The 13630-nt window shown below is 43.6% G+C and overlaps 1 protein-coding gene across 1 annotated transcript in view; it reads right to left on the reverse strand.

The window, feature by feature from the left end:
* The window catches only part of RIT2 (Ras like without CAAX 2), a 195999-nt gene extending 188844 nt beyond the window's left edge, over positions 1 to 7155 (reverse strand). The window contains exons 1-2 of the mRNA XM_065406611.1: positions 7047 to 7155; positions 5893 to 5949 (exon numbers count right to left, since the gene is read on the reverse strand). Of these exons, the coding sequence (XP_065262683.1) occupies positions 5893 to 5949; positions 7047 to 7155 (166 nt within the window). The remainder of the gene's footprint in view (positions 1 to 5892; positions 5950 to 7046) is intronic.
* Positions 7156 to 13630: the final 6475 nt, after the last annotated feature.

A 13630-nucleotide genomic window follows, 5' to 3' on the forward strand; every position in this document is an offset into this window, starting at 1 on the left:
CCCGGGGACAGCCGCGAGGTGGTGGGACAGGGGCAGAGCTCATGCTTCCCTGATTGCTGCCAGCAGAGAGTGGCCTTGCATTCAGTGCGAAAGGAACCCAGTGCTACTATTACATTTTTAAGCTGCCACAAGTCTACGGCTTACCATGCTTTCCTGCAACAGAAGTAGAGGTGTCCTGCAATGCTTCTCTGATCGCAACTGCAAGACCCCAGGCACTGAAGGCGAGGGCCGAAAATTCGACCTTGTCCTGAGTGCGCATGTGAAAGGTCCAGTGCATGGTGTTGTTCACAGAGAAAGACTATGTTCTTTGTTAGCAACTTCATTTATCTGTCTCAGGAATTCACTCCCTTTTTCCCATTCCCACAGACACATCTGCGACTGTCTCCCAACCCAGCCTGGCATCACACTCCCAGAGGCTAGCGCAGATTAGGAGAAGGAAGAGGAAGACGCGTGAAGACATGTTTTATGAACTTATGGACTGCTCACGAGAGCAGGCAGCCCAGACGACACAGTGGAGGGAGAACTTGTCACAAATGCACAGAGCAGTCATGGAATGGGAGGAGAGGTGGCGCCAGGAGGACCAGCAGGCTACTCAAATCCTGCTTGGACTAATGAGGGAGCAAACGGAGACGCTCCGGCGCCTAGTGGATGTTCTGCAAGACCGGAGGCAGGAGGACAGAGCCCTGCTGCTGTCTATCTCTAACCGCCCTCCCCCGCCACCAAGTCCCACACCCCCCTCACCAAAAGTCCAAAGAAGGAGGGGCGGCATGGGCCGTTAAAACTTTCAGTCGGCCCCTGCACACTGCTGCAGCACTGGAAGGCTCTCGTTCCACAAAGTTTGAAAAGTCCTTTCCTACCCATCTCACACTAGCCCACGTCCAAGTTTCCTCCCCCCCCTTTTCATGTGCGGTTCATAATAAAACATCTGTTTCTGTTAAGTACTGTTTCCGAGAGTGTCTTTTAGAGGGGATTCTGTCTGAAGGGGGGGAAGGGGTTTGTTACTTGGACAGGACAGTCACCTGTAGCAGGCTACAGAGGCGGGGGCAGGTCCAGCATCAGGACACATACACAGTGCAGTCAACAGTTACCCTGGTCAGTCTGGGAGGCGGTTTTCATGTTCTGGGGTGCGAGGGGGTTGATCTGTGACTTTGTGGCGGGGGAGGGTAGTTAGAGATCTTATGCCGCGGTCCTTATCCTGGATCACAGAGCCACGCAGCAGGGGGTCTGTTACCCTCCGCGCCCTGCCAGAAAGTCACTTGGCCGACACATACACGCAGCCCCGCCCAGGACTGCTGGCAGGCTGCATTGAAACAACCAATCCAGCACTGTGGAGCCTGTCATTCCCGGAGTTTAGAAGCATCATTTGCATCAGAACACTAAACCCGCCCCCCGCCACAGTCTGCGTCCCCGGTTTAAAACATTCCCGCGAAAACAGTAAGAAAGAGAACTTTGTTCATTAACAAAACGGAACAGATTTTATTTGTTGGGAAGGTGGGGAAGGGGGTATGTAACTTGGAAGGATAGTCAACAGTAACTGGGTAAAGAAATGGGGGCAGGTTCAGCATCTGTGTCCACAAAGTAAACAGTCACTGGAGACCCTGCTCAGTCAGGAACCTGGCTTTCAAAGCCTCCCTGATGCACAGCGCGTCCCGCTGGGATCTTCTAATCGCCCGGCTGTCTGGCTGGGCGTAATCAGAAGCCAGGCTATTTGCCTCAACCTCCCACCCCGCCATAAAGGTCTCCCCCTTGCTCTCACACAGATTGTGGAGCACACAGCAAGCAGCTATCACAATGGGGATATTGGTCTCGCTGAGATCACAGCGAGTGAGTAGGCTTCTCCATCTCCCCTTGAGACGGCCAAAAGCACACTCCACCACCATTCTGCACTTGCTGAGCCGGTAGTTGAATAGTTCTTTCCCTGAGTCCAGTGCGCCAGTGTAGGGCTTCATGAGCCAGGGCATTAGCGGGTATGCAGGGTCCCCGAGGATGACTGTAGGCATCTCCACATCCCCAACAGTTACTTTGTGGTCCGGGAAGTAAAGACCTTCCTGTAGCCGTCTAAACAGACCAGAGTTCCTGAAAACCCGAGCGTCATGAACCTTGCCAGGCCATCCAACGTTGATATTAGTAAAACGTCCCCGATGGTCCACCAGTGCTTGCAGCACCATGGAAAAGTATCCCTTTCGGTTGATGTACTGGCTGGCCTGGTGGTCCGGTCCCAGGATAGGGATGTGAGTCCCATCTATAGCCCCACCGCAGTTTGGGAATCCCATCTCGGCAAAGCCATCTATGATGAGCTCCACGTTTCCCAGGGTCACTACCTTAGATAGCAGTAGCTTGACAATTGCCTTGGCTACTTGCATGACAGCAACCCCCACGGTAGACTTGCCCACACCAAAGTGGTTAGCGACGGACCGGTAGCTGTCTGGCGTTGCGAGCTTCCAGAGGGCTATGGCCACTCGCTTCTGGACAGTCAGGGCTGCCCGCATCCGGGTGTCCTTTCGCTTCAGGGCAGGGGACAGCAACTCACACAGTTCGAGGAAAGTCCCCTTCCGCATGGGAAAGTTGCGCAGCCACTGGGATTCATCCCAGACCTGCAGCACTATGCGGTCCCACCACTCCGTGCTTGTTTCACGGGCCCAGAATCGCCGTTCAACAGTATCAACAAGACCCAGTGACAGCGAGATGTCCTGGGCGCTGGGTCTCATGTTCTCAGAGAGGTCGGAGCTAGTGTCCGACTTCATGCCGTCACGGTGGTGCCGTAGCCTCCTCTCATGATTTATCTGCAGCTGCCTCTGGTACAGGTGGATGAGAAGCTGCGAGGCGTTGAGAACTGCCACAACTGCAGCGATGGTCGCAGCGGGATCCATGCTCGCACTGCTGTGGCGTCCGCGCTGTCAGTAATCAGAAAAGCGCGCGAACTGATTTCCCGCCGGCGCTTTCAGGGAGGGAGGGAGGGAGGGCGGGAGTGACAGACGGATGACGACAGGCGCCCAAAAGCACCCTCGACACATTTTTTTACCCAGAAGGCATTTGGGGCTCGACCCAGAATTCCAATGGGCAGCGGGGACTGCGGGAACTGTGGGATAGCTGCCCACAGTGCACCGCTTCCAATGTCGACGCTTGCCCCGTTAGTGTGGACTCACAAAGTCTCACAAAGTCGAATTACTGTCCTTAGTGTGGACACACACGTTCGACTTTGTAATATCGATTCCACATAGTCGAATTAACTAAAATCGAAGTACTCTCGTAGTGTAGACAAGGCCTCAGACTGAAAAATTTTGAGAGCTCACTGATTGCTGCAAACAAGGAGAGACCTAACTTCCTTCTAGATCCCTGTTCACCCTAATAGGGTGTGGTTCACAGACTCAACTTGTCATTAATTATATTTAGGATTCACCCAGATAACACAGGAGAAAACTTAACCCTTGTCCAACAAAAGAAACTATTAGCTATTGCCTTTATCCAGAGAGCAAAGAAATGAAGTGATCTGGAAAGAGTTTAAAATGAAAGGAATGAAGTACTCCCAGTGGACACTTCCAAGCTTCTGCTTTCATGTTTTCTTCTTTATAGCCAGATAAACATGCTTTCAGCCATCTGTCAATACAGAATGTCCAGCGAAGGTAATCCGAGGTGATGGATGTGTCCAGTGGATGTCCAAAGGGATAAATCTGCATTCATTACTCACTGCTCCTTTTAAAGGTGGTACCTCTAAGATCTATAACAATGTCTGACCTCTTCATAATCAAGCAGTAGTAACCAATGGGTAATGAGAGTCAGAACCTTTGTAACAGTGATTGGAAACAGCAATTAAAAGTAATGATAAGCAGAAAACATGGGGCTGCATTGTGTGTAATTCTTCTAGGAAGTGGAGGCACTGCACCTGGACAGCATTGCCTCTTCAGCTAGCTTTCTTACAGAGATATGGGGAGAGAAGAGGCAAAGGTGTGGCCCTGGTACAACCCTGCTTCAAACTAGCCTGGTGTTACAGGAGTGCTCTAGAAAAGAGAGATTTCTTTACATCGATAAACAATTAATAGTTCAAATTCTAGTAGTTGGCATGCAAGACTATGCAGCATAGATCCTGGATTTTGAAGGTCCAGTAAAACTTCTTGTCGCTATGCACTCTAAATGGCTTCCCTGTGTGCAGCTCTTCACGTGCAGCTCTTAACTCCTCACGCAGAAGGGAACCCGCGTTGCACTCTTTCAACAAGATCTGCTCCTACTGCTCATGCATTCGCTGAGCCCCAAGAGGAAATCCAGTGGAATCAACCAGAAGTCCTCCTGGACTTCTTTTCCAGCTCAGTCCCTTCCCACTCTGGCTCAACAATATGATCTTTAAAACAGAAGCAAGTTTCTAAATATGATAGATTTGAAAGTGTTCTCCTGGATGAATTTCAACCCTTTATTTATTACAGGACAAATTCTCTGTTGACATAAGTCCATTGACATCAAGAGAATTAACCCAGAAGAGAGTGTGACCCTATGCTGCATCTATAGTGCAGTAAACCCAGTACTCAGAGTGATTTTTTCATAAAAACAACAACAATGTTTATCGTGATAAGAAATTTTTTGAAAATAGGAAAGCAACCCATAGAGGTTGAAAACAACAAGGAGTCCGGTGGCACCTTAAAGACTAACAGATTTATTTGGACATAAGCTTTCATGGGTAAAAAACCCACTTCTTCAAATGCAAGACCTTACATAGAGGTTGAGCATTTTCTCCCCCTGATGGAATAATACAGGATGTTGAATGGGCCTTTTCCACCAGCAAATTCTGCCCTTGTTAACACACAGTAAGCATTAATTAGATTTCATGGCTTCACTCACCTATTGGTAAAAGAGTTTTCTTTCACAGTGTTTCAGGACTGGCATCACAAATGCAGAGCTGGCCTTGACTATATGATGGATAATGTTTTCATCAATTGTGGCATTCTGTGACAGCAAATTCCCCGGGTAGCAAAACTTCACCACAGACACAAGAGGAACATTGCTGATCTTAATAATTGGGTAAAGATGTACATCACCTTATACTGTTTGGTACAATACTTCAGTTTTCTTCAGGCTGATTGTGAAACCAAAACAATTGACTGCATGAGTGAAGTGATCAGTTATAAATTGAACATTACCAACTGAGTGACCAACGAGTGCATAGTCATCAGCAAATAAAAGCGCCTTAATAAATAAATAAATCGGCCTCTTTCATGTGGGCATGGGAACAGATGGGAACAACTTCCCATCAGTGCAGAACTGGATAAATACTCCTCTGTCAATGTCCTGAAATGCATCCATCAAAATATGTGAAAAAAAGATGGAAAAGAGTGTGGGAACCAGCATGCAACATTGTTTGGTGCCATTGGTGACAGAGCAAGGTGGTGGCAGAGCAAGGTGGTGGCAGATATGGCATGCCACTATTAACCACTTTGAAATCTGTGAAAAAGGTGAACACTGCAAAGCAAGGATGCAACAGCCTGCAGTGGTCATGGACAATCCTGTCTGTCCTACATGTAGCAGTGTTTATGGTTCTTGCAGTAATATGACCTCGCATACACGTGTTCACCAATAGTGTTGGCTGAATCCTCATACATCGACATCAACATGACACTTCCTTATTTCAGGACCAACTGTCTATCACATGACCCTGACACAGCCAAATGGCCATCAAACAAATATCATTGTCAATATGAGAGTTATAACTCCCAGGCACTTCACAAAGCATTGTTAGGTGGTTGCCACTGCCCTGCCATTCCCGTCTTGCTAATTGCAAGGGGAATCCCAGTATAGAAAAGGGATCCCAGTATAGAAAAGGGATCCCAGTATGTACAGATTGAGAGTAAATCTCATAAAGCAGCCAGATTGGATGGAATAAAGAAAAAAACAATCTGTACTCACCTATGGTTGGATCATGATAATCAGGAAACTGATGGCTTATGAACTGCATTGTCATTGCTGGGGACGAGAAAAAGAGAGAGGTTACAAATGAAAACAGTGAAGAGATAGGGGGTGAAATAAAGCAGAGGGAAATGTAGGCAGAATTCAGAAACCCAAACAGCAGCCTGGTCATGAATGGTCCAAGCACTTGGCTGATATTTGCAATTACACAAGACAAAGCCCGATTCATTTTGTGTGCCTTTCTCTGCAGACTGTTTTCCAAGCCTTAGTAGACGCCAATCACTAGAGTAATATAAAACAGGACAAGAGGATATCCTCTAGGGAACAATCTTGTAGCAGGCTGAGACAGGTTGATAAAAATAGCTTGTGAATGTCTTAACTTGGTCTTAATTGGGGCTACCCAGGGGACAATTATTGGCCAACTCATCCCCTTTGTGAAAATAATGCATGGGAACGATTTCAAAAAATATGAGTTTCATGTAGCATCAGGGTCTGCATGCCCCACAGAACAACAAGGGGTTTTGGAGGATAAAATCAACAGATCCATGCACCAAAGGGACATGGGTCATCAGCCCTCTATGCCCCAAGTGAGCTACTGCCCTTGTAACACCGCTCTTCTCTAAAGACAGGTTTCGGAGTAGCAGCCGTGTTAGTCTGTATCCGCAAAAAGAACAGGAGTACTTGTGGCACCTTAGAGACTAACAAATTTATTTAGTCTCTAAGGTGCCACAAGTACTCCTCTTCTCTAAAGAGGGATTCAACCTTGCAGATGGAATGTTAGCTATGTTAAAGTTGGCCCAATCAGTATTAATTAACCCATAAAAATGTGTGGGGTTAATGGAAAACCAATGCTGCCTCTTGGTGATCCCCAGACCGTGAACCACAGTATATATGGATTATTAAACCTGTGTAACATCAAAGGAAGAGCTTATACAGGATGAGAGGATAGGAGGAAATGATGCCAAAGTACCTCATAAATATAAAGGTCTTTATAGGCTTTCCAGACATTAATAACTTGTGCTTGTGAGGTAGGAAAATACCTCCCTTTTGCAGATGGGGCAATGAGGAACCGAGAGTTCTGATGAAAAATCTGTGGGCATTTCGTTAATATGTATTTAAATACAATAATGGAAAAATACAATATTAAACATTACGTTCATTGAAATACACCCCAGTTTCTTCTTTTTCAAAAACTTTATTGAGCAGCTTCTCTATTAAAAAGTCAGAGATGAGAATGATGAGAATGTCATGTCTATTTAGCATCTGGTTGAATACTATGTAACACCTTGGCACTGGCCAAATATCTCCCTTAAGCAAAACTGTTGCTCATATTCTCCCAGTTATACAATGGCCCACTCCTACTCTTAATCAGGTGCTCCATGAGGTATCTCAAGGAACCAGCATGATTAAGCATGCCTTATTAAGTAAAGTATTAAGAAAGTATCATCAGAGGGAGAAATTGTTTTAAATGTTGAAGAGAAAATAAAATGAGGTCCAAGCAGAGTCCTTAAGGTGAATGTGTAATGGACTCTTCTGATACACTCCTTTCCTAGCAAAACCTCATCATCTTATATGAATAATCCAGAATTGTACAAAGGCTTGGTCTACATTACAGAGTTAGGTCAACATAAGGCAGTTTATGGCTACCTAATTATGTCAATGTCTACACTACAGTGCTGCTTCCACCGAAGTATGTAGCCCTCTGCACCAACATAATAACTCCACCTCCATGAGAGGCATAGCACTTATGTTGATGTAGTTAGGGGACACAGTGTCTGGGTAGACACTGTGTTACTTACATCGGCTATTGGCTGTCAGCCCTGAATGAGGCTCCCCCCTCCCCAACACTGACAGCCCGAGTTGTCAGCTGGGCGCTGGGCTCACAGCTGGGGCTGCTGGCACTGATAACTTGGAGTGTCAGCGCCAGGGTGTGGGGGGAGCCCAGCTGTGAGCCTGCATCTGGCTGACAGGGAGGGGAGGCAGCTCTCAGCCCCATGCTTACAGCTGAAGCTGTCAGCCCCAGGGCTGCTGGGCTCTAGCTGTCAGTGTCCCACAATGCCCCACTTCAGTCGGTGGAAGCGCTCCAGGTGAGCCGGCGCACCACCTACAGAAGGAGCAAGTGTGGACGTGAACCACCACTTTAATTACTGCAGTGACTGTATGGCGACTTAAGTCGACTTAATTTAGTAGTGTGGACAAGCCCAAAGTAACATCAATTGCAGTACCCAATTTCATATCTGATGCTTCTTGCAAACATGAACTTTTGTTAAATACGATGCAGGAGACAAACAATCCTTCTTTACACTATATGGAATCCTCCCATCAGATTATTTTATGCCTGAATGTTACCCACTAGGAAAAGTTTTAGAAAATTCATTTCAGGCAGCCAGCAACTAACTCATATCATTTTGTGGTGGTGGTGTTTCCTGAGGGTGAAATTGATCTCTGTGCAGATGGCCAGCAACATGTGAGTCACACTTAAGCCTTATTTTAAGGGCTTAAATGGTACATAACCCTCATGAAGACCATCAGAACTAGCCTGAGTTTGCTTGGGCCAATTGATATTGGAGTGACTTCTGTTGGCTAAGAAAGTCTGGATGGGGTCTCAGATCCCATCAATGTCACCCCTTGCTTAGACACAGCTGTGTTGATAAATCTCCTGATTTTATAGCAGCCCATAATATTTGGTGTTTCATCAGTGTCAAAGAGATTGCATGAGGATCTCATCTTTCATTGAAAAGAAAAAGAAAAATAACTTTCTAGCCCTAAAGGTTGCAGGGAAATGGTTGAAAATGTGAACTGAGTTGACCATAAAGGCTCAGAACCAGAAGGCAAATAAAACAAAATCCAAGTGATTTTTTTTTAAATAAATCTCATTATCTTTAAACCAATCTCATGACTTTTAGTGGAGCTTGACTCGTCGTTTTTGAATGTTTGGAGTTGGCAATACATCATATTGTAACATAATTATACCTAGCTCTTATATAGCTCTTTTCATCAGCAGATCTCAAAACACCTTTTAAGAGGGATCAGTATCATTATTCCTATTTTACAGGTGGGGAAACTGAGGCACATGGCAGGGCAGCAAGCTGCCCAAGGTCACCCAGTATGCCAGTGCTAGTAATAGAACTCAGGTCTCAAGTCCAATGCTCAGAATACCAAGCCATGCTACCTCCGCTAGGACACATATAAGACACACTCCCCTATTCAAGGGCTGAATATAGTGTCTTTTCCCTGGTCCCAGCTACCTATTTTGGCATGTTAAATCAAAAATGAGATTCTACCTAGGATATCTTGAATGGCAGAGCAGATAGCCATTACAGCATCCCTACTTTGAAAATTATTTATGTTAATTAGTCCAGAATTGCATTACTTTGTTGAAATACTCTTTCCTGCTCTTATCTTAGGGAATCATGGGTTAACAAGATGCTCTGACAAAATGTTACAGAAAAGCCGGATTAAATATTTATTACCATGTTAATAAAATATTGCATATTTAGGATAGACAAATATAAATGTTAAGGAGCAGCATTATAAATTCATAGCGACACAGAAAGGATAACTGTTTTAAAAAGCTCATTTAAAGTCCACATACCATGAGTGAATAAAACTACATGCAGTTACACTAATGTTTTCAGTCTTGTGTGCCATCAAATGCATTACTTTTTGAGTACTGTATGTATTTGGGTACTTCCATATCCAGGCCACGTGTTTTTAACCGAGCAATGTTTTTAGACACCCCCATCTGATAACTATTTGGTGGCCTGTGAAAAATAAGTTAATGCCCAATGTAATATTCTCAGTTTGTTATCAGACGTGGAACCACTGAGACCCATCCCATAAGATTCAGGCATACAAGCCTTTATTGCAACTTTTCTGAGATCACACACTGTCTGCATAGCAGATGGATCCAACTAGTTCTGTTCCCTTGTGTGTGCTATTGCCAGCTCTCTTAAAGGTACACTCCACTAATCCAGTCTCAATCCAGTTCCCAGTGGACCAATGTCCATGTCACAAAAACTGTTGTGATAACTGAAACAATTGCTGAAATTCTCTCCAGAAGCCAAGGACTCAGGATTAAACTTTACCATTTTCCATGGACCAGCCCAAAGGCAGTGACCTGTTAAATCCATAGCACAGGATTTAAGTGGAAATTTTGTTGTTCATAGATTAAAATGATTCTAATGTCAGAAGAGACCACTGTGGTCATCTAGTCTGACCTTCTGTATAACACAGGCCATAGAATTTCCCCCAAAAATTCTGTTTGAACTACAGCATATCTTTCAGAAAAACATCAAATCTTGATTTAAAAATTGAAAGTGATGGAAAGTCCTTTCGAACTCTTGGTAAGGTGTTTCGGTGGTTAATTACCCGCACAGTTAAAAATGTATGCCTTATTTCCAGTCTGAATTTATCTAGTTTCAATTTGCATGGGGTCATAGGCATTGTACTGGCCGTTTACACTAATGTGCAAGAAGACTGGATTTACATTGTCATTTCTAGATTTTTTTTCCCTCCCAAGAAAGATTGAGGCATTCTGCTATGGGGTAGCATTGAAATGTGCAGTGCCCATGTCAAACCTGTTAAGCAGCTACATAGTGAACTTTAGTCTTTTAAGAGTCAAATTCAATACAGGTATAAAAAAGCACAATTCAGTTGGAGCCAGTGAAATGATAACTCGGAATCATTTAAGAACAACTTACCAGATGCCCAAAAAGGAACAATCCAAAAATTGAGGAAGAAGGCTGTGCTGGTTAAAAAACACACCTGGTTTAGAGGAAAGTGAAGGCAACTATAATAATAATAATTAATAATAATAAATACATAACAAATGGAAGAAAGGGGAAGTTGATACTAATAAATACAAATCAGAAGTTAGGAATAGTGGAAAACTGATAAGGGAAGTAAAGGGACACAAAGAGAAATATTCGGACAGCAGAGTTACAAAAATAAGGAGTCTTTTAAATGTATCAGGAACAAAAAGAATCCTGACAATGGTACTGGTCCATTACTAGATGGAAATGGTATACGTATCAATAATAATGCAGAAAAGGCAGAAATATTCAATAAATATTTGTGTTTTATATTTGGGGAAAAGCAGATGATATAGTGTCATTATATGGTGATGATAACACTCTTTCTATTCCATTAGTATTTCTGGGATGTTAAACAAAAGCCACTAAAGTTAGTCATTTTTAAATCAGCAGATAATTTGCATCCGAGAGTTTTGCTGGACTGCTAATGTTGATTTTCAATAAGTCTTGGAGCACTGGAGAAGTTCTAGGAGATTGGAAGAAAGCTAATATTGTGCCAATTTTAAAAAAGGATAAATGGGATGACCTGGGTAATAATAGGCCTGATAGCCTATTATCAATCCCAGATAAGATAATGGCACCACTGATATGGGATTTGGTTACTAAAGAATTAAAGGAAAGCATGTAATCAATGAAAATTAACATGGGTTTGTGGAAAATAGATTATGTCCAAACTAACTGAAATTGTTTTTTTAATGAGATTTCAAGTTTTGTTGATAAAGGTAATAGTGTTGACTTAATATACTTAGACTTCTGTAAGGAGTTTGACTTGATACTGCATGACATTTTGATTAAAAAACTAGAACAATATAAAATTAACATGACACACATTAAATGGATTAAAAAGTGGCTAAATGATAGATCTCCAAATGTAATTATAAGTTGCCAATTGTCATCAAGGGTTGTGTGTTTCCAATGGTACTTTGCAGGGATCAGTTCTTGGCCCTATTTTTATCAGTGACCTGGAAGAAAACATAAAATCATCACTGCTAAAGTTTGCAGATAACACAAAAATTGGGGAAGTGATAAATAACACTGGTGTACAATTTTTGAGAAGTCGTCTGCTTCAGAGATAAAATGTGCTATTTATTATGTATTTTGATGTGCTGAATTCAAATATGACAATTAAAACAACTGATTGGCTACTGTTTCTAAGATATTTAAGTTTTTACATTTTATGTCTATGTATATTGTGTAGATAGTAGAGTTTTAATCATAAATTGTAAACCTAGGTCTTTTCGTGTGTTTATGGTTGCTTTACATGATAATATTTCACCTGTCCTCTTTATGTAACACTTTAAAAATCAGCAAAAGGGTTATATAAATAAAATATATTATGAAACAAAAGGCAAAAAACTATTCTGTACATAGTTTAGTCCTATTCAGTGTCTACTCAGCGCTTCTTGGCTTGTCTCTTGTATTCATTAAATGGAGCATCTCTTGTCACTGTCCAGCAATAGTCTGCAAGCATTGATGGGCTCCATTTGCCCTGATAGCGTTTCTCCATTGTTGCAATGTCCTGGTGAAATCGCTCGCCATGCTCGTCGCTCACTGCTCCGCAGTTTGGTGGGAAAAAATCTAGATGAGAGTGCAAAAAATGTATCTTTAGTGACATGTTGCAACCAAGGCTTTTGTATGCCTTGAGGAGGTTTTCCACCAACAACCTGTAGTTGTCTGCCTTGTTGTTTCCGAGAAAATTTATTGCCACTAACTGGAAGGCTTTCCATGCCGTCTTTTCCTTGCCACGCAGTGCATGGTCAAATGCATCATCTCGAAGAAGTTCACGAATCTGAGGACCAACAAAGACACCTTCCTTTATCTTAGCTTCACTTAACCTTGGAAATTTTCCACGGAGGTACTTGAAAGCTGCTTGTGTTTTGTCAATGGCCTTGACAAAGTTCTTCATCAGACCCAGCTTGATGTGTAAGGGTGGTAACAAAATCTTCCTTGATTCAACAAGTGGTGGATGCTGAACACTTTTCCTCCCAGGCTCCAATGACTGTCGGAGTGGCCAATCTTTCTTGATGTAGTGGGAATCTCTTGCACGACTATCCCATTCACAGAGAAAACAGCAGTACTTTGTGCATCCAGTCTGCAGACCAAGCAAGAGAGCAACAACCTTCAAATCGCCACAAAGCTGCCACTGATGTTGGTCATAGTTTATGCACCTCAAAAGTTGTTTCATGTTGTCATAGGTTTCCTTCATATGGACTGCATGACCAACTGGAATTGATGGCAAAACATTGCCATTATGCAGTAAAACAGCTTTAAGACTTGTCTTCGATGAATCAATGAACAGTCTCCACTCATCTGGATTGTGAACGATGTTGAGGGCTGCCATCACCCCATCGATGTTGTTGCAGGCTACAAGATCACCTTCCATGAAGAAGAATGGGACAAGATCCTTTTGATGGTCACGGAACATGGAAACCCTAACATCACCTGCCAGGAGAGTCCACTGCTGTAGTCTGGAGCCCAACAGCTCTGCCTTACTCTTGGGTAGTTCCAAATCCCTGACAAGGTCATTCAGTTCACCTTGTGTTATGAGGTGTGGTTCAGAGGAGGAGGATGGGAGAAAATGTGGGTCCTGTGACATTGATGGTTCAGGACCAGAAGTTTCATCCTCTTCCTCTTCCTCGTCTGACTCAAGTGAGAATGATTCTGGTGCATCAGGAACCAGCAGTCCTTCTCCGTGGGGTACTGGGCGTATAGCTGATGGAATGTTTGGATAATGCACAGTCCACTTTTTCTTCTTTGACACACCTTTCCCAACTGGAGGCACCATGCAGAAGTAACAATTGCTGGTATGATCTGTTGGCTCTCTCCAAATCATTGGCACTGCAAAAGGCATAGATTTCCTTTTCCTGTTCAACCACTGGCGAAGATTTGTTGCACAAGTGTTGCAGCATATGTGTGGGGCCCAC

Source organism: Emys orbicularis, chromosome 6, assembly GCF_028017835.1.
Source record: "Emys orbicularis isolate rEmyOrb1 chromosome 6, rEmyOrb1.hap1, whole genome shotgun sequence".
Lineage (NCBI taxonomy): Eukaryota > Metazoa > Chordata > Testudines > Emydidae > Emys > Emys orbicularis.